The sequence below is a fragment of the Eleutherodactylus coqui genome, chromosome 6, assembly GCF_035609145.1.
Source record: "Eleutherodactylus coqui strain aEleCoq1 chromosome 6, aEleCoq1.hap1, whole genome shotgun sequence".
Lineage (NCBI taxonomy): Eukaryota > Metazoa > Chordata > Amphibia > Anura > Eleutherodactylidae > Eleutherodactylus > Eleutherodactylus coqui.
Window position 1 is genome coordinate 23,590,179 of NC_089842.1, and position 26,262 is coordinate 23,616,440.

Genomic DNA, 26,262 nt, shown 5'->3' on the forward strand with positions numbered 1-26,262 from the left:
AATTCATCCTGCGATCGCCGGCAGCCCATTGCTTTCAGTGGAACCTGCTGTATTGCCGGCTCTATTGAATTCAATGGGCAAACATCGTTCTTCTCTGCCACAGATGTTACAGCTATGGCAGAGGGGAACGATCTTTACGCTGACAGTGGGGGGGGGGGGGCCCACTCTTGCCGCTATTGTGGCTTAATAGTGGGACCTGGGAACTTGAGATGCAGCCCACCATGTAGCCCCTCGGCTGCCCTATCCGTTTCTGTGTCGTTCCCATCACTTTGTTGAATTGCCCAGATTTTCACAAACGAAAACCTTAGCGAGCATCGGCGATATACAAAAATGCTCGGGTCGCCCATTGACTTCAATGGGGTTCGTTACTCGAAACGAACCCTCGAGCATCGCGAAAATTTCGTCCCGAGTAACGAGCACCCGAGCATTTTGGTGCTCGCTCATCTCTAATAATTACCATACAGAGAAGCTTCAATCATGAAAGGGCCGAGGGATCTAGTAAAGTAGCCAATCAGTGTGTGTGTGTATGCAAAATGCACAGTCTGTATATTTTTTAGTCGATAGATAGATAGATAGATAGATAGATAGATAGATAGATAGATAGATAGATAGATAGATAGATAGATAGATATGCAGCGGCTGAGGAGCAGGCACTCAGGCGAGGAGACAGCGGTGTAGAGATGTTAACATTGTCACAGGGCTCTAACATGTCCTCCCGATAGGTAGCTCAGGACCCGACCTTGTGACAGCTGGGGGAGATCACAGGGGTAGTAACTAGTGTTACCTGTAGTCCATTTTGTCACTCGTGAGGCCAACGCTCTGTCCTCTGCAGTGAATCTTGGAATCTTGAAATAAAATAGTCCACGCACACAGAGTAACTCTTCTGAATAAACACCGGCAAAAGTTCTGTTCCATCGTTTACTTAAACATTTCAACAAACAGCATATCAGAATTACATCTCGGTGGGGCTCACATTTCCATCCACAGGTGCCCTTTTCGCTGGATATGGGGCTTCCTTCTCTTCTCACTAATCGGCGGTTCCTTTTCTCTCCGTACTCACAAGTAGTACAGAGGGTTCCCAGGATGAACGGGCCCAGGCCGAGCAATAGGCAGTCGCTCGGTTTCCTCCAGTTCCTCCATGCACAGACCAACTGGCAGTGTCTGTGTGACTGACTGACTCCCAGACTCTCCAAACTGACTGACTGACTTGAATTCTGCAAAAACATTTATCAAGCATCATCACAAGACCATAAACGATGCACATAAAACGATACATTTTCCAGACAGGACAGGACATACCAGACATTAAGGCCTCCTTCCCACGAGCGTGACGGGCTCCGCAGCGTAATATTACGCTGTGAAGCCCGTCACGGCGCCCCCCAGAGCCCCTATACTTACCTGCGGGAGATAGCGTGAAATCGCTTCCCCGCCCACCGCCGCCGCGTCACCGCGCGTCACCGCCCACCGCCGCACGTCACCAGCCGTGTCACGTGCCGCGGCCGGCCGTGTCACGTGACGCGGCCGGGCGCGTCATATGACGTCATATGACGCGCGGCGGTGGGCGGGAAAGCGTTTTTTCACGCTATCTCCCGCTGGTTACAGCGGGAGATAGCGTGAATGGACGGCTTCCATTGACTTCAATGGAAGCCGTCAGTGCGTACAGCCCGTCCTCGCCCGCAGAAAATAGAGCATGCTGCGGGTGAGGACGGGAGAAATCGCGGTGCGTAATTCCGCGGTGGAATTACGCATCGTGAGCATGGAGCTATTAGGTTCAATAGAACCTAATAGCTGCGGGCAACGCAGCGGATTTTCGCCGCGAATTACGCGGCGGAAATCCGTTCGTGGGAAGGAGGCCTTACCCTTTCAGTCCTGCAAACTGTAATACACATAATTCGGATGCACTCTTTGAACAAGACACTGACAAGACAGACATAGAACATTCTGGAGGGGAACCCATTAACTCTGGGCCACTACAGATATTAGATAGATAGATAGATAGATAGATAGATAGATAGATAGATAGATAGATAGATAGATAGATAGATAGATAGATAGATAGATAGATAGATAGATAGATAGATAGATAGATAGATAGATAGATAGATAGATAGATACTTAGAAAGATGGATAGGGTATTAGTGTATCTTGACGCCACCGGAAGGTATGGGTGTGACAGGGCTTACATAGAGGGATGGCCCTGTCACACCCATACTTTCGTATTGGCTGTTAGTAACCGTGTTAGGCCGTGCCCCCGCAGCAGTCTTACTCACCAGCCGACCGCCTCCTTGGTCTCTGGTGCAGCGCAGCTCCGTTGGGTGCTGTTTTTGGTGCGACAAAGACCTTCTCTGAGGGCTGGCACAGCAGGGCCGGAGGAGCGGGGAAGCACAGCAGCGGTGGGGACCAGCACTGGGGGCATACCAACGGCGGAGGCTGCAGCGGAGCACAGTGGAGACTGCACCCGGCCCCACCTCAGACTCCGGAACCCAGCGGCGGAGCGTCCAGTGTGCAGCACAGCGGCTGACAGAGCAGCGCACTGCACAGGACTGGGGAGTGGAGACGCTGCGCAACCGCAAGAGACCGGCGCAGCGGCGACAAGTGGAGGCAGAGGGGAGCTGAGGTACCTTACAGATAACTTGGCCTGTATGATTGGTGTCATCCTGTATATCCTCCCTGACCTCATATTCTCTGTCTTGACTGCACTGGTGTGTAAAGCTGTACTCTGCAAAGCTTCAAGTGAAGTTCACCGGTTACTGCCTGTTCCCAGTGATTGAGGTATTCAATGGTAACTGTGTGTGGACTCTTATTTAACCGCTGAGGATTTGCCGGTGTGAAGGAACAGTGGCGTCACGCGTGACAACTTCAAGTCCACTACACTTATTCAGGTAACCGCCACCCGCCGTTGCCTGGAAGGGGCCTAGCGGTGCCTTGGCTGAGGTTCTGTGCGTCCCTCCGGGAAAGAGTCTGGTAGAGCCACCATGACAAGTGACACCTATACTCCGCCAGCTCCTCAGTGTGGGCCTCGTGTCTTGGTTGCTGCAGGACACCACAGATAGATAGACAGACAGACAGACAGATAGATAGATAGATAGATAGATAGATAGATAGATAGATAGATAGATAGATAGATAGATAGATATGGACTGTGTGCGTTTTTGCGTTTTGCCAGTGGGTAATACTGAAATAGAAGCCGAAATCCAACACGATACCAGGGACATAGGAAATGAAGATTTATTCAATGTCGACATGAATGAGTCTAGGAGACAGAAAGGTTCTCAAATCCAGACTGACTTGTGACATCACAGCAGATTCTTAAATACTAGATAGGCAATCTTATTGGAATCTAACACTTATTGGTTCATCTTATCTCTTAAACCAGTTACAAGTACAGGAAGTAAGTGGTAGTCGAAGCTAATGGGGGATCAACGCTGCATCCCAACTCTGCTCTTCATATGTACAAAGTTGTGAATTCCTGTGCCTGCTCGTTGCACGGTTTCCTTGACTACCACTTACATCACACAGCAAAAGTTTACATTCTTGAGAAAGGAGATTACATTCCCATGGTCATAGTAAGGGAACTGAAATATTATGTGAAGTTAGTATACAGTAGCTGTATTTCATTTGTTAGATACTTATAATTACGTTATGTGTAACCGAACAATATATGTTTAATATGCTTCAGCCTGAAGGCTGGTAACAGAGAAACAATAGCTTATAAGTCCTCGTACCACAATACTACTTTACCATTTCAGGCCCCCCTCCCCTTTTCCTGCTGCTCACCAGCCTGGCATTGTGCTCTTCTATTAGCGTTGCTGACCTGATTATTTTGTTTCTCCGGACAATTTACCAAGAACCTGCGGACAGCTGGGCTGATACTTTTCATGGTCACATTAGAAAACCATAATAAATGATAAGGATTACACATTCCGCCTGTCTACAGCCCAGATTACTGTGAGCTGTACAATGCTGATATAATCACAGTGATCTGTACGTGTATCACGCAGGTATACACGCGGAGATAGTTCATGGGATTGGGGGCCCGCGGCAAACAAGCAATGTTCATTGCATACTTGCCATGCGAGCGTATCAGTTGTCACCCCCTTTTCCATCTGAGGATAGTGTAGGTAGCCCCTGGGTTCTGGAAGTAGAGTGGCCCTCTTCACAGCTTTTAGGCAGGGTTTGTCCATATTAGTATGATAGGGTGAGATCTTCCTTTCTCCATTATTTAGTTTTTAAGTATTATGTATATCCATTCTTTACGTGAACAATTGGATGAGGTGTTTTTGGAGTCCAGCTTGGATGAAGCAAGTATTATGTGGGAACCACATGGTGATATTATGTAGGCTCCTTATGGGAGTGTAATTTGGATAGTGCATGCTTTTTGTATGCTACATGGGGGTATTATGGAGATACATGATATCTAGACACTATATGAGGGCTGAAATTACAAAAGCGACTGTCTAAATAAGATGGATGCCAACCAGCATCTCTTCCCTGTGTAGGACATGACAATGACCACCTTGGCTTCACAGTGAAAGTCTTCACATGCGAGTATGACGTTTTATGAGATATTTTAGTAGCTTGGTCCATAATCTTTATCCTTACTGCTCTGTCCACATATTCACAAGGTTTGTGAGTTAAATGGAACCATAAATTGTGATAATTCATGACTTGTGTTGTATTTTTTGTAGGCGCCACATAAAGAACACAAACACAAAGAAAAATGTCACCAAAGCCTGCAAAATTGCTCAGGAGTCAGTCAAGAAACCATTACCAGCCCAAACAATAATGACAAAACTCCCTTGTCTTCAGCCAGCAGAAGAATGCAAGCAAAAGAAGAGCAAGAAGAGAAGTAAGAAGAGAAGAAAAGTGAAGACCATCACAGGCCAACCTGCTAGTCCCATGGAGGCCAGCACAGGCCAACCTACTAATCCTGAGGTCATTACAGACCCACTTTCTAATGCTGTGGAGGCTATCACAGGCCCTCTTACTAGTCCCATGGAGGCCATCACTAGCCAACCTACTAGTCCCATAGAGGCCATCACAGGCCAACCTGCTAGTCCCATGGAGGCCATCACAGGCCAACCTACTGATCCTGAGGTCATTACAGACCCACCTTCTAATGCCGTGGAGGCTGTCACAGTCCCTCTTACTAGTCCCATGGAGGCCATCACTATCCAACCTACTAGTCCCATAGAGGCCATCACAGGCCCACCTACTAGTCCCATGGAGGCCATTACAGGCCCACCTGCTAGTTCCATGGAGGTCATCGCAGGTCCACCTACTGATCCTCAGGTCATTCCAGACCCACCTTCTAAAGCCGTGGAGGCTGTCACAGACCCACTTACTAGGCCAGTGGACGTCATCTCAGACTCACCTCGTAAGAATGTAGAGATCATTATGGATCTACCTACTAAACCGGGTGAGTGTCTTCAAGTGACGAGGCTCTCATTTCTGTACTATGTTCTTTTGATGCCAAATTCCACCAAAACATTGTGCTTGGGTACAGCAAAGCTTTAGCTTTAGTAAAACATGAGTTTATTACTTCAGGTTTATTTCTGTGACATTTTTGTGTTTTTCTTTACAGAAATTGCTGTGGCTGCCCGTTCTCCTATCAAGAGAAAACAGTAAGTATATAATAAACTGATAGTCTGATGCGACAAGATCAGGACTAACACCTCGAAATGAAGATGTTAGAGAGCGTCGTCAGTATGGGCTGTGGTGTGCGGACGTGCATTATGATGCCCCAACACAGCACCTTTGGATAGCAGTGCTCCGATTGTCTGTGAGCCTCTCACTCTAACGAGTTGTTGTTGATTGTTGAACCTTTTCTTTTGTGCAAATCAGAAATGGGGCGGCCATTTTTACTTGCACTGCAGACAGAAATTAACTGATATAACAATATTAAACCTGCACTAAATCAGAGACTGGGGTGATGGTGACCTACAACGGAAAGCATTGATAAGACGGTGCGGCCAACAAACGCTTCAATGTAACTGTAGTGCGGATAATTTTTGACTCGCCCTTGTATAAATGAATCAAGCTTTCTCTAAAGTGCTGATGCTTTTCAAAAGAGCTCAAGTTTTCTTTAGAGTAGTTAGGCTTTTCATAGATCAGGCTTTCTATAAGTGACTCAGCCTTGCTATATGGTGCTCAGGCTTTCTATAGTGTCTAACTAAAAGCTGGCTCCTTAAAAACACTTCTTTTATTTTTCTTTAATCACAAAAAATCCATAAAAGTATAAATGATGGCTACCGTGTGATACCGTGTCAACGCAGATGCATTTCGAAAGATACTACTTTCTTGATCACAGCAAGCAGACTGACATGGTACTTTTCCTTAAAAACAATTACGGGCCAATCATTGTACATTTTAATCATATGTCCACAGTACCACAAGCTTGATAGCGACACCCAGAACAACATGAGAAGGAAAAGGTGTTCTATATAGTGCTCAGGTTCTCTATAGAGTGCTCAGGTGTTGAAAAAAAGTGCTCAGGTGCTCTATAGAGTGCTCAGGTGCTCTATAGAGTGCTCAGGTGCTGTATAGAGTGCTCAGGTGCTGTATAGAGTGCTCAGGTGCTGTATAGAGTGTTCAGGAGCTGTATAGAGTGATCAGGTTTTGTATAGAGTGCTCAGGTTCTCTATAGCGTACTCAGGTTCTCTACAGAATGCTTAGCTTCTCTATAGAGTGCTCAGGTGTTCTATAAAGTGCTCAGGTGTTCTATAGAGTGCTTAGATTCTCTATAGAGTGCTCAGGTTCTCTATAGAGTGCTCAGGTTCTCTGTAGTGTGCTCAGGTTCTCTATAGAGTGCTTAGGTTCTCTATAGAGTGCTCAGGTTCTCTATAGAGTACTAGGTGTTCGACCGAGTGCTCAGGTTCTCTACAGAATGCTCAGCTTCTCTATAGAGTGCTCAGGTGTTCTATAGAGTGTTCAGGTGTTCTATAGAGTGCTCAGGTTCTCTATAGAGTGCTTAGATTCTCTATAGAGTGCTCAGGTGTTCAATAGAGTGCTCAGGTGTTCAATAGAGTGCTCAAGTTCTCTATAGATTGCTCAGGTTCTCTATAGAGTGCTCAGGTTCTCTATAGAGTGCTCAGGTTCTCTATAGTGTGCTCAGGTTCTCTATAGTGTGCTCAGGTTCTCTATAGAGTGCTCAGGTGTTCTATAGAGTGCTCAGGTGTGCTATAGAGTGCTCAAGTGTGCGATAGAGTGCTCAGGTTCTCTATAGAGTGCTCTTGCTTTCTATAGATTGCTTGGACATTCTATAAAAACCTTGCTTTCTATAATGTGATCAGGCTTTGTCTAGAGTCCTCTGGTTTCTCTAGAGTGCCAACTGTATTTCAATCAATATATATATTTTAGCAGCAAGATGAAGAAAAGCCAAAGCAGGACAGCAAAGGTGCTCATGGACCCACCTACTAAACAAGGTAAGTGTCTTTAAGTTCCTGATTATTTTTTTGCTGTATTCGAGATGTCCAATTGCATTAAAGATCGTTGCCGGACAAATAAATGATGATTTAGAGGATCCCAGTCACAGGTGATGGGATGACTCACTAACACCAATGACATCTGAACCATCTATGAGTCTAATGGTCATTGGGCCATGAATATTGTATATTGCTAGTAGCACTCATAGTGATATTGTACGTTTGCAGAGATATTTCTAATGGAGAAGGTCTTCCTCATGCTTGAAGATACATGGACCAGAGCATTAAAGGGTAATGATGGGGTCTGATAACACAACACAAGAATAATCTAATCTGTAAAGCATCAGTAGCTAGTATCATGTGACTACAAGTAATTGTGTCTTACTGATATTTTTTCACAGTAGACCTGAAGATGCCTATGAACGTCCTTTTAGGTACGTGATCTCATACATGTCATTAATGTGGTTGGAAGGTAACTTTGGGACAAAAACAGTCCTGCTGCATTTACAGCACTGTAACCAGCGGTTCTCAACCCTTTTTCAGCCCTCAAGCCGTACTAGTTTAAAGCCAGTCAAAGTTAACCTTGTTTACAAAGTTAAAATACTGAATACTTTTTTTTGGAAAGTTTGATAGTGTTTAACAGATTAGCATTAATTGTGAAAACAGGTCTCTTAAAATGACCAAAGAAGTATTTTAGTCAGCTAAATATTTAAAAACAGGTTAATTGTGGATACAATAATCAATAGGTTTGAATACAGTGACTCCACCAGCAGACTAGTGAGTGCAGCTCTGGAGTATAATACAGAATGTAACTCAGGATCAGTACAGGATAAGTAATGTATGTACACAGTGACTCCACCAGCAGAATAGTGAGTGCAGCTCTGGAGTATAATACAGGATATAACTCAGGGACAGTACAGGATAAGTAATATATGTACACAGTGACTCCACCAGCAGAATAGTGAGTGCAGCTCTGGAGTATAATACAGAATGTAACTCAGGATCAGTACAGGATAAGTAATGTATGTACACAGTGACTCCACCAGCAGAATAGTGAGTGCAGCTCTGGAGTATAATACAGAATGTAACTCAGGATCAGTACAGGATCAGTAATGTATGTACACAGTGACTCCACCAGCAGAATAGTGAGTGCAGCTCTGGAGTATAATACCGGATGTAACTCAGGATCAATACAGAATAAGTAGCGTACGTACACGGTGACTCCACTAGCAGAATAGTGAGTGCAGCTCCGGATTATAATACAGTATATACCTCAGGATCAGTACAGGATGTAATGGGTGTACACAGTGACTCCATCAGCAGATTAGTGAGTGCAGCTCTGGAGTATAATACAGGATGTAACTCAGGATCAGTACAGGATAAGTAATATATGTACACAGTGACTCCACCAGCAGAATAGTGAGTGTAGCTCTGGAGCATAATACCAGATGTAACTCAGGATCAGTACATGATAAGTAATGTATGTATACAGTGACTCCACCAGCAGAATAGTGAGTGCAGCTCTGGAGTATAATACAGGATGTAACTCAGGATCAGTACAGGATAAGTAATGTATGTACACTGTGACTGTACCAGCAGAATAGTGAGTACAGCTCTGGAGTATAATAGAAGATGTAACTCAGGATCAGTACAGGATAAGTAATGTATGTACACAGTGACTCCAGCAGCAGAATAGTGAGTGCAGCTCTGGAGTATAATACAAGATGTAACTCAGGAGCAGTATAGGATAAGAAATGTCTGTACACAGTGACCCCACCAGCAGAATAGTGAGTGCAGCTCTGAGGCATAACAAATGTCAAAATGACTGCCGGCATTAGCTCCAGCTTTCCTTACTTGGCTGTCCTGCAGAAAAACACTCTGGTTCCCTCTAAATTATGCAGTGATAATGACATTTACTGTATCTTAACCCCTTAGTGACCAAGCCTGTTTGCGCCTTAATGACCAGGCCAAATTTTGCAAATCTGACATGTATCACTTTAACATGGAAAAACACCAGAAAGGTTTTGCATATCCAAGCGATTCTGACGTTGTTTTTTCGCCACATGTTGTACTTCATTTAGGCGGAAAAAATAGACCGATAGAATTTGTGTTTATTTATTAAAAGCACCACAATTGGGAAAATTTTGAAAAAATCGTCATTTTTTTCACATTTCCAACTGCAATATCTTAAATATGTGCAAACATAATATAGAAATTTTTGCTAAGATTTATATTTCCACCTGTTTACTTTATTTTGGGCGCACATTGGAAAAACTTTTCTTTCTTTTTTTAACCATTTAGGAGACGTACAAATTTAACATTACTTTTTAGCATTTTGAGAAACACTTTGTTTTCCTACACCAAGCCAAGATTGGAAAGGCTCGAGAGTGTCAAAATAATAGATACCCCCACAAATGACCCCATTTTAAAAACTACACCCCTTAGTTTACCCACTGAGGGGTGTCATGAGTATTTTGACCCCACAGTTTTTTTTCAAGAATTAATTCAATTTAGAGGAGAAAAAGTAAAATTTCATATTTTTGCAAATCTATCATTTTAAAGACATATTTTTTTTCCTATAGTTAACATGAAAATGAGGATTTACACCCCAAAATGGATACCCCTGTTTCTCCCGTGTTCAGAAATATACCCATTTGTGGCCCTAATATTTTATCTGAGTCCACAACGGGACCCAAAATGAAAGGAGTAGTCAGTGTCTTTCAGAACAGAAATTTTGCTTGAAGTCCTTTTAGGCCCCATTGCCCACTTGTAGAGTTCTTGAACGCCCAAAACCATATAGAACCCCCACAAATGACCCCATTTTGAAAACTAGACTCCTTAAAGAATTTATCTAGGGGTGTACTGTGTATTTTGACCCCACAGTTTTTGAATAAATTCAAGCAAAGCAAAAGGAAAAAATTAGGATTTTCGTTTTTTTGGCAATTCTGTCATTTTAAAAACAGCTTTTTTTGTACAGCACACATATGAAGGAAGACTTGCACCCCAAAATGGATACCCCTGTTTGTGCTATTTTCAGAAATATACCCATTGTGGCCCTAATCTTATGTCCGCATGCACAACGGGGCCCAAAATGAAAGGAGTAATCGGTGGCTTTCAGAACATAGATTTAGCTTGAAGTCCTTTTAGGCCCCATTGCCCACTTGTAGAGTTCTTCAGTGCCCAAAACCATAGAGAACCCCCACAAATTACCCCATTATGAAAACTAGACCCCTTAACGAATTTATCTAGAGGTGTACTGTGTATTTTAACCCTACAATTTTTGAATAGATCTAAGCAAAGCAGTAAGAAAAAAATTACGATTTTCATTTTTTGGGCTATTGCGTCAATTTAAAAACAGGGTTTTTTTTGTACAGCACACATATAAATGACAACTTTTACCCCAAAACGGATACCCCTGTTTGTCCCGTGTTCAGAAACATACCCATTGTGGCCCTAATAGACTTACAGGACACATGACAAGGCCTACAATAAAAGAAATACCCGTTAGATTTCAGGGTACAATTGAATAAATTCCAGGCCCCATTGCCCACTTATTGAGCCATTGAGTGGCCAAAACTATAAAAAACCCCCACAAATGACCCCATTTTGAAAACTAGACCCCTTAACAAATTCATCTAGGGGTGTACTGTGTATTTTGACCCCACAGTATTTGAATGAATCTAAGCAAAGCAGAAGGAAAAAGTTACGATTTTCAATTTTTTTGACAATTTTTTAAATTTAAAAACAGTTTTTCTGTACAGTGTACATAGGAATGAAGACGTTCACCCCAAAATGGATACCCCCGTTTGTCCCGTGTTCAGAAACATACCCATTGTGGCCCTAATCTACTTATAGGACCCATGGCAAGGCCTATGAAGGAGAGAACACCCGTTGGATTTCAGGGCAAACTGAATAAATTACAGGCCCCATTGGTCATTTGTACGGAATAAAAATTGACTCCCTAAAATCCCCCCCCCCCCACACACACACACACACACTCCGCGCCCTTTTTGGCGTTCGCAAATCTTAGATAAAGTAATAATGTGAACTGTGTGGTATTTCCGAAGACAGGGGTAATTACGGAGGCTGGTTGGAATGGGCCTATGGGGCAATAAAACAGTGTATCCTCCCTCCTTTCATGCTTTTTGGGGGTCATTTCGTGACCTCAGTGGTGGGTATGGGGTGTAAAAAGTGTCGTTCCGTGAGTCTCCGTAAGCTTGATGAGGTGCGGCGGTCTCACACAGAAGGCGCTCAACAAGGTGCTCCTGGAACTGCAGGAAGGCGAACGTTCCCGGGGCTTCTTGTAAAATACGTATCACAGGTAGCGGTCTGAATAACGCCGGGCTCACGCAGCCGTGGGTGGAATCCGCTTGCGGAGGCCCGCAGCGGATCCCAGCTGTGAGCCTGGCTGTGAACCTGCGTACGGCCGCGTAATGTACTGCGCATAACTGCCTACTCACACAGGCGGTCATGCGCAGTACTTTCTTTTTGCTAACATTTCCCGCACCGTAGCTTAGCGATGACGCGGGTACCAGCAGCCCGCATACAACGTAGTTGCGTATGGGCTGCGGGTATATCCGTGACCATGGATCACAATGGGCTCTATGTTGCGGATATCCGCGGTAAAATAGAACCTGCTGTGTTCTCTTTTCTGCGAATGGATTACGCAATTCCGACCCACTAATGTGAGCGGAATTGTGTAATCCAATGCGATTGATCTGCACCACGGATCAGACGCATGCGGAATCCGTAATTCCTATCCGGTCATGTAAGACCGGCCAAAGGTAGATCGCTACCTTTTTATCACGTGACCGGGGACCGCTCAACGAGGCCACCTGTCACTGCTCCAGGCTCTCGGCGACCGTTGGTCGCTGGGAGCAAGGAGATTTTAAGTTTCCTGGGCTCCCCGACTCCTGCGCATGTGTCCGGTGTTTTGCTGGCGGTCGCATGTGCAGAATCCGGGTAAGTTCACGGATGAAGATCGCGTCGGGGTTCAAATACGCAGGCCTCCGGTAAAAAGTTTCATCTCCTCTCATCGATCGCATTGGTGAGGGGAGATGAGACTTCAAATTTTTTTTTAAACTTTTACGTGATCGCCATTATCCATTGTATAACGGTGAACACGTGATCAGGAACCGCTCACCGCGGCCCGCCGTGAAATCTCCGGGCTCTTGGCTCAGTTTTGTAGCCAGGAGCAGGGAGATTTTCAATTATCCTGGCAATCCACAGCTTTTGCGCATGCGTCCGCCATTTTGGCGACGGGCGTGTGCGCAGAAGCTGGGGTAAGGTCCGCGGATAAATCTGGGGGCCTTATATGCGTACTTTAATCCTCCCTCATGGATATGATCCGTGAGGGGAGATGAAACGTACACTTTTATAAACTTTTTAAAAACTTTTTAAAACTTTTTCAACTTTTTTTTCTTTTTACTTTTTCACTTTTTTTTTACTATACATGAATGGATGACAGTGATCATGTCCCCAGTGACATCCCTCTGCTCTGGGCTACACATGGCAGCCTGGAGCAGAGGAATTTTAAATTTCCCGGGGCTCGAGCCCCTCTGTGCACGCGCCCGATGTCAATCATCGGGCGCGCATGCGCAGACGGGGATTCGGGCACCCGGGACATCGGGACATCGGGGACAACTTAGGTGAGTATTTTCACCTCCCCTCATGGATCCGATCCATGAGGGGAGGTGAAACTAGCACTTTTTTTTACTTTTCAAACTTTTTCGCGATCGCGGCTATCCGATGGATAGCGGCGATCGCGGGCCCGGGGACCACTCACCGCGGTCCCCGGTAACACCTCCTGGTTCCCGGCTACCTTCAGGAGCCGGGAGCCAGGAGGTTTTGAATTTGCCGGGGGCTCCCGGGCTTCTGCGCATGCGCGTGATGTAATCGTCTGGCGCGCATGCGCAGAAGGCCGCCGGCGGGTCTGGGAGGACCAAATCTCCGGGGGACACCGCCGACAAGACAGGTGAGGATTTTCAGCTCCCCTGATGGTTCCGATCCATCAGGGGAGCTGAATATCTAACTTTTGGGGCACTTTTATTTACTTTTTTGCGATCCGCGCTATCCATTGGATAGCGCCGATCGCAATGCCGGGGGGGGGGGGGGGGTCCCCGCAGCCCAGGATGATAGCTCCATGCTGTTGGCTACCTGCGGGCACCGACAGCATGGAGCTGTCACGTCCTCAGCCCACGGGGCTTTATTCTCTGCAGGACGCATGTTTTTACGTCCTCAGAGAATAAAGCCCACTTGCTGAGGACGTAAAAACACTATGGCCCGGTCGTTAAGGGGTTAATAGGTACAGCTAATCTACTAATATTGTAATTGGGTTACACCATCCACAACTACACTGCAGTAAGGAGAGGGAGGGAGACGAGCACAACCAGATTAACTGATTATTACATGTTTTGTTTTTCTAGGCCTTTTCTTCTTCATTGGCATGTATCCGAACTGTTCTGGTAAATTTCTGTTCATCTAAAATATTATGTCATGGTGTGATCACTTCTGATAGATAACCACTTTAACTCTATCTATCTCATATCTATCTATCTATCTCATATCTATCTATCTATCTATCTATCTATCTATCTATCTATCTATCTATCTCATATCTATCTATCTATCTCATATCTATCTATCTCATATCTATCTATCTCATATCTATCTATCTCATATCTATCTATCTATCTCTCTCATATCTATCTATCTCATATCTATCTATCTCATATCTATCTATCACATATCTATCATCTATCTATCTCATATCTATCATCTATCTATCTATCTATCTCATATCTATCTATCTATCTCATATCTATCTATCTATCTCATATCTATCATCTATCTCATATCTATCTATCTCATATCTATCTATCTATCTCATATCTATCTATCTATCTCATATCTATCTATCTATCTATCTCATATCTATCATCTATCTCATATCTATCTATCTATCTCATATCTATCATCTATCTCATATCTATCTATCTATCTATCTATCTATCTATCTCATATCTATCATCTATCTCATATCTATCTATCTATCACATATCTATCTATCTATCTATCTATCTATCTATCTATCTATCTATCTATCTATCTATCTATCTATCTATCTATCTATCTCATATGTGAAGTGATCCCATTCCTTCCCTCCATCAGATGGACTCCGCTGTGTGGCTTCCGTGCCAGTATCCGACTGTAATTTGTAATCCTCGCATCGCAGCTTGCCTTTAAACATCGCTAGTGGAAAGGCTGTCATTGAACAACATGTGTGGGACATACCCATTTACTGCGAGAGCTCGCACTCTCACATCGCACTGAAAACGTGCGATTACCCCGCCAGCGGAGAGGAGTCCTAAGGGTGGCTTTACAGGAGACAACAATCCCTTGAATAGTCACCCAATACCATATGATGTAAGCAGTAGTTGTTTTGTGTAAACACGGCCACCAACCGGGTGACAAGTGAGAATTCACTCACTAGTCACTTCATTTCAGCTCACCTAAAAATAGTTGCTGGTTGATTAATTAGGCTTCTCTCCATTGTCCATGCATCCGGGATCATGGGGGCATCAGAGGAGATTTAGGGGCACATGATGAGAACATTGTTCTTCCTCTTTACAAGTCACTGGTCAGACCACACATGGAATATTGTGGACCGTTTTGGGCACCGGTACTCAAGAAGGAGATATCAGAGCTTGAGCGGGTACAAAGGTTGGCAACTAAAGTAATATATGGAAAGGGCGGACTACAATACCCAGAGAGGTCCGACCTAATAGCTATGTATAATATATTGGGGGACAATAAAAGATCTCTCCCATCATCTCTTTATACCCAGGACTGTGACTGTAACAAGGGGGCGCCCTCTGCGTCTAGAGGAAAGAAGGTTTCTACACCGACATAGAAGGGGGTTCTTTACTGTGGAACTCTGTGCCTGAGGACGTGGTGATGGTGAATAGAGTATTAGAGGGTCCTGGAAGTCTTTTTTTGAGCGATACAATATTACATGTAACATCACTGATTTCTTCAGATCGGTCAGTGATCCGGGGATTATTCCGATTGCCAGAGTGGAGTCAGGAAGGATATTTTCCCTTAAATAGGGGAAAATTGGCTTCTACCTCATTGGGGTTTTGCCTTCCTCTGAATCAACATCAGGGTGGGAGGTGGGGTGTTGGCTGAACTGGATGGACATAGGTCTTTTTTCGGCCTAACATATGATATTGCGTGTTATCTTCATTCTGTGGCTCAGACCCTTTATCATGATGCCAAATTCATAAAGTTTAGAATACTTTTAAAATAAAAAAATGCTCCGTCTCCTGTCTTGCGCCCCATAGCATTTTTTGTTTTTTCCATTGATGCAGCTGGTCGTGGGCTTGTTTCTTTCTCAGGTGACCTGTAGTTTTTAGGCCTCATATCCACAGGGTTAAAATCTGCAGCGTTTTTCCGGCACGTGGATCCGCGCCCCACAGGGATGCATTGGACACCCGCAGGTAGTTAAATACCTGCGGATGTCATTTTTCCCTTCAGGCGCGGATCCGCGTGCGGGAAAAAATCCGGACATGCTCCATTTAGGTGCGGGTCTCCCGCGGGGACGGCTCCCACAGGCTTCTAGTGAAGTCTATGGAAGCCGTCCGGATCCGCGGGAGATCCGCACCAGAATTAAAACTCACCTGTCCGGACGCTGCAGGTCTCCCTTCCTTCCCGGCCAGATCTTCTTTCTTTGGCCCGGCGGATGTGCCCGGCGCATGCGAGCGGCATGCTGCCAGCGTGCCGAGCACATCCACCGGGCCACAGAAAGAAGATCTGGTCGGGAAGGAAGGAAGAACCAGAGCGTCCAGAGAGGTGAGTTTATTCTTGTTTTTTGGCCTCATGTCCGCGGGGCAGGAAGGACCCGCTATGGATTCTGCATGGAGAATCCGCGGCGGGCCTGATTTTCCCCGTGGACATGAGGCCTTATAGATACCATTTTGAGGTGACTTTTTGATCTCCTTTTATTCAATTTTTGTCTTGGAGACGGGGTGACCAAAAACATCCCACAGTTCTGGCATTGCGTATCTTATTGTGGACCCCATTCACCGTATAAGGAATGTAAGAGTTTAAGAAATCGGACTTTTAAAGACACCGCAACCAATTTTCAATTTAAAAGTAATTTTTAGTTGCAACGACAGGGAAAAGGTTTTTTTATCTAAAACTTTTCCAATTCTTTATTTTTTGTGATCATTAAAACTATCTTTATTTTACTTATATTTTAGTCCCCACAGGAGACGTGAACCTTCGATCTTTCGATTGTTTGTACAGTATAATGCATTACTACAGTATTGCATTATACTGTATTCTGACAGGCATCCTATTAAGACATGCAACATGGATTGTGAACACATTGCAATATCTGCCCTAGACCACCAGGGGTTCTCACATGAACCCCTTCCTCTCCATAGACCTCCAGGGAAATTGTGAATGACCTTAAACCACGAGTGACACTGGTATTAACCCCTCCAAAGGGATATTAGATGATTCTTTGTAAGGGTTTATGTGTCATCTGTAATGTTACAGCAATTCCAATCTACACATGAATGAATGGTGCGGTTAATAATCAGTAATGAGTGAATGTTTTTGGTTTTCTTTAGACTGTACCTTCGTGGAGAAGGGATTGATGATGACAGATCAGCATCCCAATGGAAACCAGAATGGTATGGAGAGACCTGCTGACCACCATATTGTGAGCCGTGTACCCCACACATATATGCAACCAGACAATGCTAGACCCATAGTAAACCTTAAACGACAGCCCCCATTGTGTCCTGCCCCATCTGCCCTCCTTACCATCTGCCTGTTTCCATACACGGAGAGCAAGCAGAGATGTTGAACACTGCGGGAAACCATATGATATATTAGTAAGAAGGACGGGGAAATCCAAACTTTACAGTAATGCTTATAAAGAAGCCGCTAACAACTAACAACGTTCACTTCTCTAATCCATTATAGGAAGTCAGCCGTCCGTGAAGGAGGCGATCAAAACCGAGACGTTGGAGGACGTGACACCGGCTAGGACTGATCATGGTACGAGCGATTCCCTCTCCAATGACAGATTGCACATTTCTGGCCAACCGTAATGATCATATTTTATTGTCGGTCTTCACTGGTTTGCGCTGCTGTAAATATACAGAATCGGCGTCTCAGTCATAAATGTGGCTTGTGAGGGCGGTTCATAGATGCCAGTAATACTCACTGCCAAGTGGGAGGGGGGTTTCCTCTCTGGTACCAGTGATGATCGATATGATGGAAATGTCCAGCAAACCCTTGGGAATTATTTGTACCACAGAGCTGGCCTTAGGGGTGTATGTGCAACCTGTGCCCCTACTGCAGGGGGCGCCAGTGATGTGTGACCACCATGAAACGTAATTTTAATTGTGCAGCTGTATTCCTCAGACATTCTAGAACTTTCTGTAGCATTTTGGGCACTATATGGCAGTAGTTGCTTGCATGTGTCGCACTTCTACTTTGGCATTTTAGTACAGAAATGCACAATTTTTTCTGGTCCGAGGGCCACATTGTCCTATTAAACCACTTCTAGGGGCCATAATAAAATAACGGGATATTACTGCTGAGGGGAAATGGAAGCTGCGCTGCGATTGGTTGTTATGGGCAATAAGGACAGGCTTTCTTTTAGACAGCTGTCATAAGAGTGTGGAGGCCACCCTGTAGATGCTATGGTGATGATGAATGAGTGTGAGACATAGTGTGTAGTTACCTGATGCATACACAAGAGGGCACAACTGCACCACAGTAGACTAAGATGTGTGTATGTATGTATGTATATATATATATATATATATATATATATATAATATGTGTGTGTATATATATATACACATAAAGATGGCGGCAGGTTGTAGAGGCCACTCTGCTCTATATATTGTACAAATTTGTGGATTTCATGTATGGCAGCAGTTGGTTTGGTCTGATGGTGCGTTTGTGATGTGACTGTGAAGGGTCCGTATCTGTGATGCCGTAATCCACCACACTGCTGCCTATGTGGGAGTTCATTGTACGCCTTCCTAAAGAGTCTCCCTTGGTGCGGCCATTGAGTCTGTGAAGTCCCCGGCTTCAGCATAGACTCAGCAGCTCATTGCCAGTTACTGGGCTTTCTCTCGGTGGGTTCTGGTAGGTCACAAAAAATACCAGCCAAGGTAAAAGGGGGTGTGGTTTGGGGCGTGGCTTATCACAACCTACGTTTTTACCTCTGTTATTCTAGTGACCGCAATTAGTGATTGTGACCCCCTTTAGTGGCCCCAATAGTAGTTGTGCCCCCAATAGCAACAGTGTCACTAGTAGTGTTACCAGTAGTAATAGTGCCACCAGTAGTGGCCACAATATTAGCAATACCCCCAGTAGTGACCTCAACAGTAACAGTATCGCCAGTAGTAGTAGTAGAGTCCCCAGTAGTAATAGTGCCCCCACTAGTGCCAGTAGTAACAGTGTCCACAGTAATGGGCTCAATAGTAATAGTGTCCCAAGTAGTAACAGTGACTCCATTAGTAGTAGTGCCAATAGTAACAGTGTCACCAGTAGTGTCCTTAATTGTAACAGTGACCCCAGTAGTGCCGCAATAGTAACAATTAGCTCAGTAATGGTCCCAGTAGTAATAGTGTCTTCAATAGGACCCTGAATAGTAACAATAGCCATAGTAGTGCCCCCATTAGTAACAGTGACCCTAGTAGTGACCCCAGTAGTAATAGGGCCTTATCTTTATACCCCCTCCATCCTGACCTCTCCTTATGGCATCTGCAATGTGGACAGGACACGCAGAACGCAGACCCCGGGAGGGGCGGAGAGGTCAGGGGTCACAGCTCTCATTACAGCAGTGGAGGAGAGCTAGAAAGAGAGAGAGATGGCGAGTGAAATCCTCGATGCTGGGGGTTGCTGCCCGGCATGCTCTCAGCTAACAATTATTTTTACTAGCCGTTAATATGGCATCGGCCTCTCCACTTGACGGCCAGTCTCCCCTCCAAATATGTAGATGTTTCTGTGTCTATCTGTCACATATGTGAAGTGATCCCATTCCTTCCCTCCATCAGATGGACTCCGCTGTATGACTTCTGTGCGAGTATCCGACTGTCCTGTTATCCTTCACCACAATGATGAGACCTTCCGTCTCCCGGATCACCTCTTCTGTCCATCTGCCAAACATATTTTTGGTTCCTGCTCTGCTTGCTTTGACCGTGGATACTTGAACATTTCCTGCCCGGCTGTGCTTCCTGGAGTAATTCAGGTGGAGTCCGGGAAAGGGAATGGACAAACCAACTTGTTGACAATGACGGCTAAAGGTAAAGATCAGGTCCTGATGTGGGGCCACACATCTCAGCTTCTCTCCATTCTCCATACATCCCGTGTAAATAAAGCACCCTGAGGGTGGCTCTACAGGAGATGACAATCCCTGAATAGTCGCTTAATCCCGCGTTAGGTAAGCGGTAGTTGTTTTGTATAAATGCTGCCACTAACCGGGTGACGGGTGAGAATTCATTCATTAGTCACTTCATTTCAGCTCACCTAAAAATAGTCGCTGGTTGATTAATTATTGTCCGGTGTAAATAGGTAATCGCTGTCTTTCAACAGCGAGTCAATAACTTTGCAGGAGGTGTTCGCTTTTCGGCGTGCCCCTCCCACTGAACACTGATTGGCTCCCACCTTTTTTAAAAAAGGAAACATTTTGCCTCCCACTTTACGCTGATTGGTTCCTGAAAACAAAAAAGTACACATAAGTGATCCTCGACTGAACAGTCCCTGCTGTCATTGAAAGAACACTTGCGGCTCCGGTCTCTGGATGGTTTTGGTCTTTAAAGTTCTCCTTCTGCAACACCGACTGTTTAGCTGAACCAGCAAGAGACCGCAGTAAGGGGTGTTTACTCGATGACCGCTCGCACATATGTGTGTTTAGTAGAGTTGTCGGCGTGTGTTCATGAGGGGTCAAAATTTCGAATACACGCCCACCAAAGAACCTCACGCCTCCAACTAGTCGATACAGACAACAAATAAACTCTATGCAGAGAATTATCTAATATTCTAGTGGAGAGCTTATAACAAAATCACTGGTGGTCTAGGGTAGTTAGGGGGTTACCAAAAGCTTCCCTGATAGTCTAAGGAAAGGGATGGGTTACTGTCAGAATCCCTGGTGGTCTAGTTTGGTGAAGGGGTTAATTAGTGTCCTGTGACTTAGTGTCCTGTGAATTACTAACACCCCATGCTATAGTAGGTCTCCTTTAAGGGGGATATTACATGGGATAATTAGCGTCTGAATAGTTGCTGGAAATAGTCACTGTTGTTGGTCTTTGAAGATACGCTCTCTGCAGCACCGACTGTTATAAAAATAAATCTTGTTATTTGCATAGCGAAAACTTATTCTGCAGCACTTTCAGGTAATTTATTTATTACCCCTCCCCAAGCTGGGTATTCAATTTTACCGGCCTCAGAAGGATGGAAGTCTGAGTCAACCTTGAGCCAGCTACCTGAACCAAGTGGGAATTGAACTCACAACCTTCAGGACTTAAGCGAGAGCTTTAGGACTGCATTTCTGCTGCCTTAGCACTCTGTGCCACACAATGCTCATTTAGCTGAACCAGTGAGAGACTGCAGCAGCTAGTGTTTACTCGAAGACAATTCACACATACTTATGTATGTTCAGTGGACTCGGCAACCAATGAGTGTGCATTGGGGAGCGGTCAGAATTTAAATACAAGCCCACCAAAGAACCTCATGTTCCTAAGTAGTCCTGCAATTGCGGAATTGACCAGGTGAACAACAATCGCATACAGAGAACAGTTGTTTGTCCACTTTAGACCTTCCATAGCCTGGGGGTGAGTAATTCACTGGACACTAAGAATATTTAACACCTTCATCACACTAGATCACCAGGGATTTTGACATTATCCCATTGCTTTCCCAAGACCACCAAAGAAGCTGTTACCCTGTTTCCCTGAAAATAAGACATTCCCTGAAAATAAGACATAGCATGATTTTCCAGAATTTTTGAGGATGCAAAATGATTTTTCAGGCTTTTTGAGGATGCTTGAAATATAAGCCCTACTCTAAAATTAAGCCCTGCTAGCAGTTAATTAAAAAAGTTAATTTAAATAGTGTCCAGGCAAAACAAAAATTAATATAAGACACTGTCTTATTTTCGGGGAAACACGATAGTAACCCCTTAACTGCCCTAGACCACCAGGGATGCTGATGTAAGCCATCCACTAGGATATTAAATAATATTCGATATGGAATTTATATGTAGACTGTAACTTTACAGCGAGTACAATACACACAAGATATGGACAACTTAATGGTGCGGTTACTAACTGGTAATGAGTGAATGTTTTTGGTTTTCTTCAGACTGTGCCTTCGTGGAGAAAGGACTGATGATGACAGATGAGCGTCCCAATGGAAACCAGAATGGTACGGAGAGACCTACTGTCCACCATATTCAGAGCCGTGTACCCCACACATATCAATAGTGACTCTCCGGAGCGATGGGCCCCATAGTAAATCATAAACTAGAGCCCCCAGTGTGGCCTGGGAAGGGTTCGTTACATGCCGAGGGTTGTTGTATGACAAACTGTTGTGATTGTAACAACTCATCCAATGTAGGCAAGCAGTGAGGATATCCTGACCTGCCCTATCTGCCCTACTTACCATCTGCTCCTATTTCCATACATTGATGGGAAGCAGAGATTGTGAAAATCATGAAAAATTAGAAAATATATAGGAATAACAGGAAATCCAAACTTCACAGTAATGATGATACAGAAGCCGCTGACAACTAACAATATTCTTGTTTCTAATCTGTATTAGGAAATCAGCCAGCTGTGATGGGGGCAAGTAAAACAGGGAAGTCTGAGGACATGACACCCGCCAGGACCAAAAATGGTACAGACAATCGTAGTGCAGTTGGGGGTGCGGCACAAGTTCAGGATACAAATCAGGCACCGAGTACAAACGTATATAAAGGAGAAGATAGCTATATAGGTAAGGATAATGATAAGGATCATCAAAGATAACAGGACTGTCACACTTTCTTAGTCATCGCTATCTAGTGTTCTAACCAGAATTACTCCATGCCGTGGTTCCACTGATGATAGACATGATAGTATCTCTGTACCTGAATCGAGGAAAAAGCAATAAAGCATAACAATATGGAAGTAACCAACAATAGCAGATTACCACATAGTGCCCATAGTAACCCTGTCCGGGGGAAGATCGTCCTAAGGCCAAGAATAGGAAATGTGAACAATTCCTCAGGGATCGTCTTTGTAACAAAACCGGGAGAATTCAGTCTAGCTGCTGATATGTGGGTTGCAGGCCTGCAGAACCCCCTAATGTCTCTTTATACACATTCAGTTTTTAATGAGGCCTTACCTCACTTACAACCTCCAATGTATTCTGTTTTGTGATCAGGAGTCCATTGGTGAACTCCGGTGGAAAGAGCTGGACATTACATAGTAACATAGTTCGTAAGGCTGAATGAAGACAATGTCCATCTAGTCCAGCCTTCTATCCTCCTGTGTTGATCCAGAGGAAGGCAAAAAAAAAAACCAAGAGCAGAAGCCAATTAGCCCTTTTATGGAAAAAATTCCTTCCCGACTCCCTAATGGCAAATAGACTGTTCCCTGGATCAACCCCTAATAGTTCCTACCTGCCTGTATACCCGGATTAACAATTAACCTAAGATTTATAACCTATAATATCCTTCCTCTCCAGATAGACATCAAGTCCCCTTTTAAACTCCTCTATGGATTTTGCCATCACCACATCCTCAGGCAGAGAGTTCCACAGTCTAAATGCTCTAACAGTAAAGAACCCTTTTCTATGTTGGTGATGAAACCTGCTTTCCTCTAGACGTAGCGGATGTCCTCTTGTTACCGTTGCAGTCCTGGGTATAAAACAGATCACGGGAGAGATCCTTGTATCGTCCCCTCATGTACTTATACATGGTTATTTGGTCGCCTCTTAACCTTCTTTTTTCTAGAGTGAATAGTCCCAATTTTGATGCCTCTCTGGGTATTCCAGTCCCGTCATTCCATGTATTAGTTTAGTTCAATATTTACATCCTGTAAATATTCAGTACTTGCGGCGCAGTTACTCAGGAGGAGCTTTTTGCTGGTGGCAGTGAGGATCACTATGATGGAAATGTCCATCAAACACTCAGGGAGACAGGGACTATTTGCACCACAATGCTGACCTTTGGGGTGTGCAATCTGTGCAGCCGCTCCTACGGAAGGGGACACCACTTATGTCGGGTACCGCAGATGTGTGACCACCATGGATAAGTATTATTCAGACATTTTATACCATTGCTATTGCATGACCCACTATATGGCAGTATGTACTTGTATGTGTGGTACTTCTACTTCAGCACTTTACAGTATGTTGCTTGTGCTATGCATGGTGATAGCGACACTATATAGGATTGTTGTTTAGGTAACTGTATGGAAATGACATGTGGCCAACATTTAGGCACCACATTGTATGGCACTTATAATTCTGCACTGTATGGAATAGTTATCTGTACACTGTACAGACTGTACATATTATGAGTGGGGGCGCCAACATAAAGTATTGCACAAGGCGTCACCCAACATAAGGTTGGTCCTAGTGCATGGCGATTCATGTAGTACCCGCTGTACGGTGACTCACGGAGGTACATGGCGGTGCAGTATAGCCCCATAGCAGGCCATGAGCACTGTATGACCAATCCGTCCCACACGTGAGTCCTAATCTCCTAGCCGATACCCCGTGTACACAGTATGTCATCTAATAGGCTGATCAGTATTATTGTGTTGCAGGGTCATCACGTTGGCAGAATGCGGGTCTCATACTAGTCGTGATGCCCCTTGTGGGTTCTCTGATATTTGTCTATAGGTCTGTGCGGTAAGTAATGCAGTTACATTCTTCTAACCCGTCATTCATGGGGCTGCTAAATGCCAGACAGACAGAGTTCTCAGACTGCTGGACACACTGGGGTGCATTTACTTAGACCAGCGTTTTATGGGCCGGTCTAAATAAACTTTACACCTGTGTAAGTGCGACAAATGTATTAATAAGTGCAAACGTCTTAGTACAGTTGTTGCATCTGACAGTAACTGCATGCAGCAGAATGAAACCTAAGCCAGCTAGGAGCTGCATGAGGTTTTAGCTGTGATTTACACCAATTACGCTTTTGTAAAGTATAGTAAATGCGATCGTCCGTCTGTGGTCACACCCTCTAATGCTAAGACCCACCCATTTTTGAAAAGCCCTATAAAAATTGCAATTTTGGCGCTTGTTCCAAAATTGTAATTTTATGGCACCAGAATTCTGGTGTAACGGGCTTAATACATATGCCCCAATATGCTTAGGGCCCTTGTCGGTGACCTGCGATACCTACCACCAGCCTGGCAGTATAAGCCTTCCGCATGGACGTGATGAATGGTCCCTCCACTAATTCTCTGAACTGTAATGGCATCCAATTCCTGCAGAAAACGTAGTGGGTTGTTTCACAGTTCCATCCGACCCTTATAGCCATTGACATCCTGCTGGATGGGTATATTGGGATTTAAAGGGGTCACCCTTTGCCTATGGATTATAAGGGTCTCCTGAAAATAAGCCGACTACAGGTTAACTCTGCAGTAAAAAAAAAAAAAGCAAGAGATGTTCAGTTCTCCTGCAGCGCCTCCAGAGGGGAAATTAAGCATTACATGTTGTCCACTGAAATGAATGGACTGTCTGTGTCACATTGGATCCTCCAGAACAAGAGATGCTCAGACTCTTTGTAGTTGTTCTCTGCTCCAGCTAATTGGTGGAGGGCCTGAATAACGGACTCCTTGTTCTATTGCAAGATGCTATAATACGGTTGTTTTATCAGGCTGCTTTCACTCAGGCCAGAGTTAGCCCCCAATACGCACCAAAACCGCAGCTTATTCTGTCGCTGCGGGATTCCATATTAAAATCTATAGGTCTGACTGCGGATTTTGACAGATAATTGCAGGCGGATTTAAGCCATTTTCAATTTTGCATCCAAATCTGCAGGTCGTCCTGTGGATCTTAGTCTGACATTTACTGCAGCTCGGTGCGTCCCGTGGGTTTATTCCGCCTGTGTAAAAATTGTGTCCACCGTCACAAATACATTATTTTTTATTTCTCCAATGCAATTTAGCATATAGACTTCCTGAAAAATCTCTCCCCGCTTTGTGTTTACAGCTGCTGTGTAGGTCAATGTGTCTCCATGGTAACATACAAAAAAAAAACCAAATTGTTCAATTCTGCTGTCATGCTCCCCTCTATATGAACCCTAATTCTTGCCGAGTAAAGAGCGAATGTAAGCAACAGCTATTCCGCGTAAATGCGACAATCGGGTGGGGAGCGAGAATTCACTCACTAGTAGATTTGTTTCCGCTCACCTCAAAATAGTCGCTGGTCGCCTAACGATCATCTGATGTCAACAGGCAATCCTCTTACAACGACTAGTCAACAACTGTGCAGGGAGGCGTGTGCTTTATTGTCATGCTCCTCCCACCGAACGCTGATTGGATCCCACCTCTTTTTTTAACATTTTGACCTCCTTCTTAATGCTGATAGGTTCCTGAAAATACCTAAACACATGCGAGTGATCCTCGACTGAACAGTCCTCAATGGTCTGCAGAAAGACACAGCCATTGAAAGACCGCCAAACCTAATAACCCCTGAATGCGAGGAGTTTTCATGTGAAAACAGCCTCGCATCACTGCGGGGAATCTCTTCATCCCATTGCTCTCACTGGGGCAGCAGCAGCACCCGCCCCATTGAAAGCATCGTGAGAACATCG

The 26,262-nt window shown here is 44.6% G+C and overlaps 1 protein-coding gene across 4 annotated transcripts in view; it reads left to right on the forward strand.

The window, feature by feature from the left end:
• Positions 1–26,262, forward strand: part of LOC136631944 (uncharacterized) — a 36,401-nt gene that overhangs the window by 8,134 nt on the left and 2,005 nt on the right. The window contains exons 3-14 of one of the 4 annotated variants that reach the window (XR_010793102.1): positions 4,689–5,419; positions 5,585–5,624; positions 7,360–7,424; positions 7,653–7,715; positions 7,829–7,858; positions 13,850–13,888; positions 17,060–17,122; positions 17,418–17,492; positions 19,511–19,759; positions 21,816–21,878; positions 22,275–22,448; positions 23,637–24,350. Coding sequence is in view for 2 of the 4 variants with exons in the window: in XM_066606448.1 (XP_066462545.1) it covers positions 4,689–5,419; positions 5,585–5,624; positions 7,360–7,424; positions 7,653–7,715; positions 7,826–7,858; positions 13,850–13,888; positions 17,060–17,122; positions 17,418–17,492; positions 19,511–19,759; positions 21,816–21,878; positions 22,275–22,448; positions 24,266–24,350 (1,680 nt within the window). In the remaining 2 variants the exon portion in view is untranslated. The other 3 variants (XR_010793101.1, XM_066606449.1, XM_066606448.1) reach the window with 3 other exon arrangements.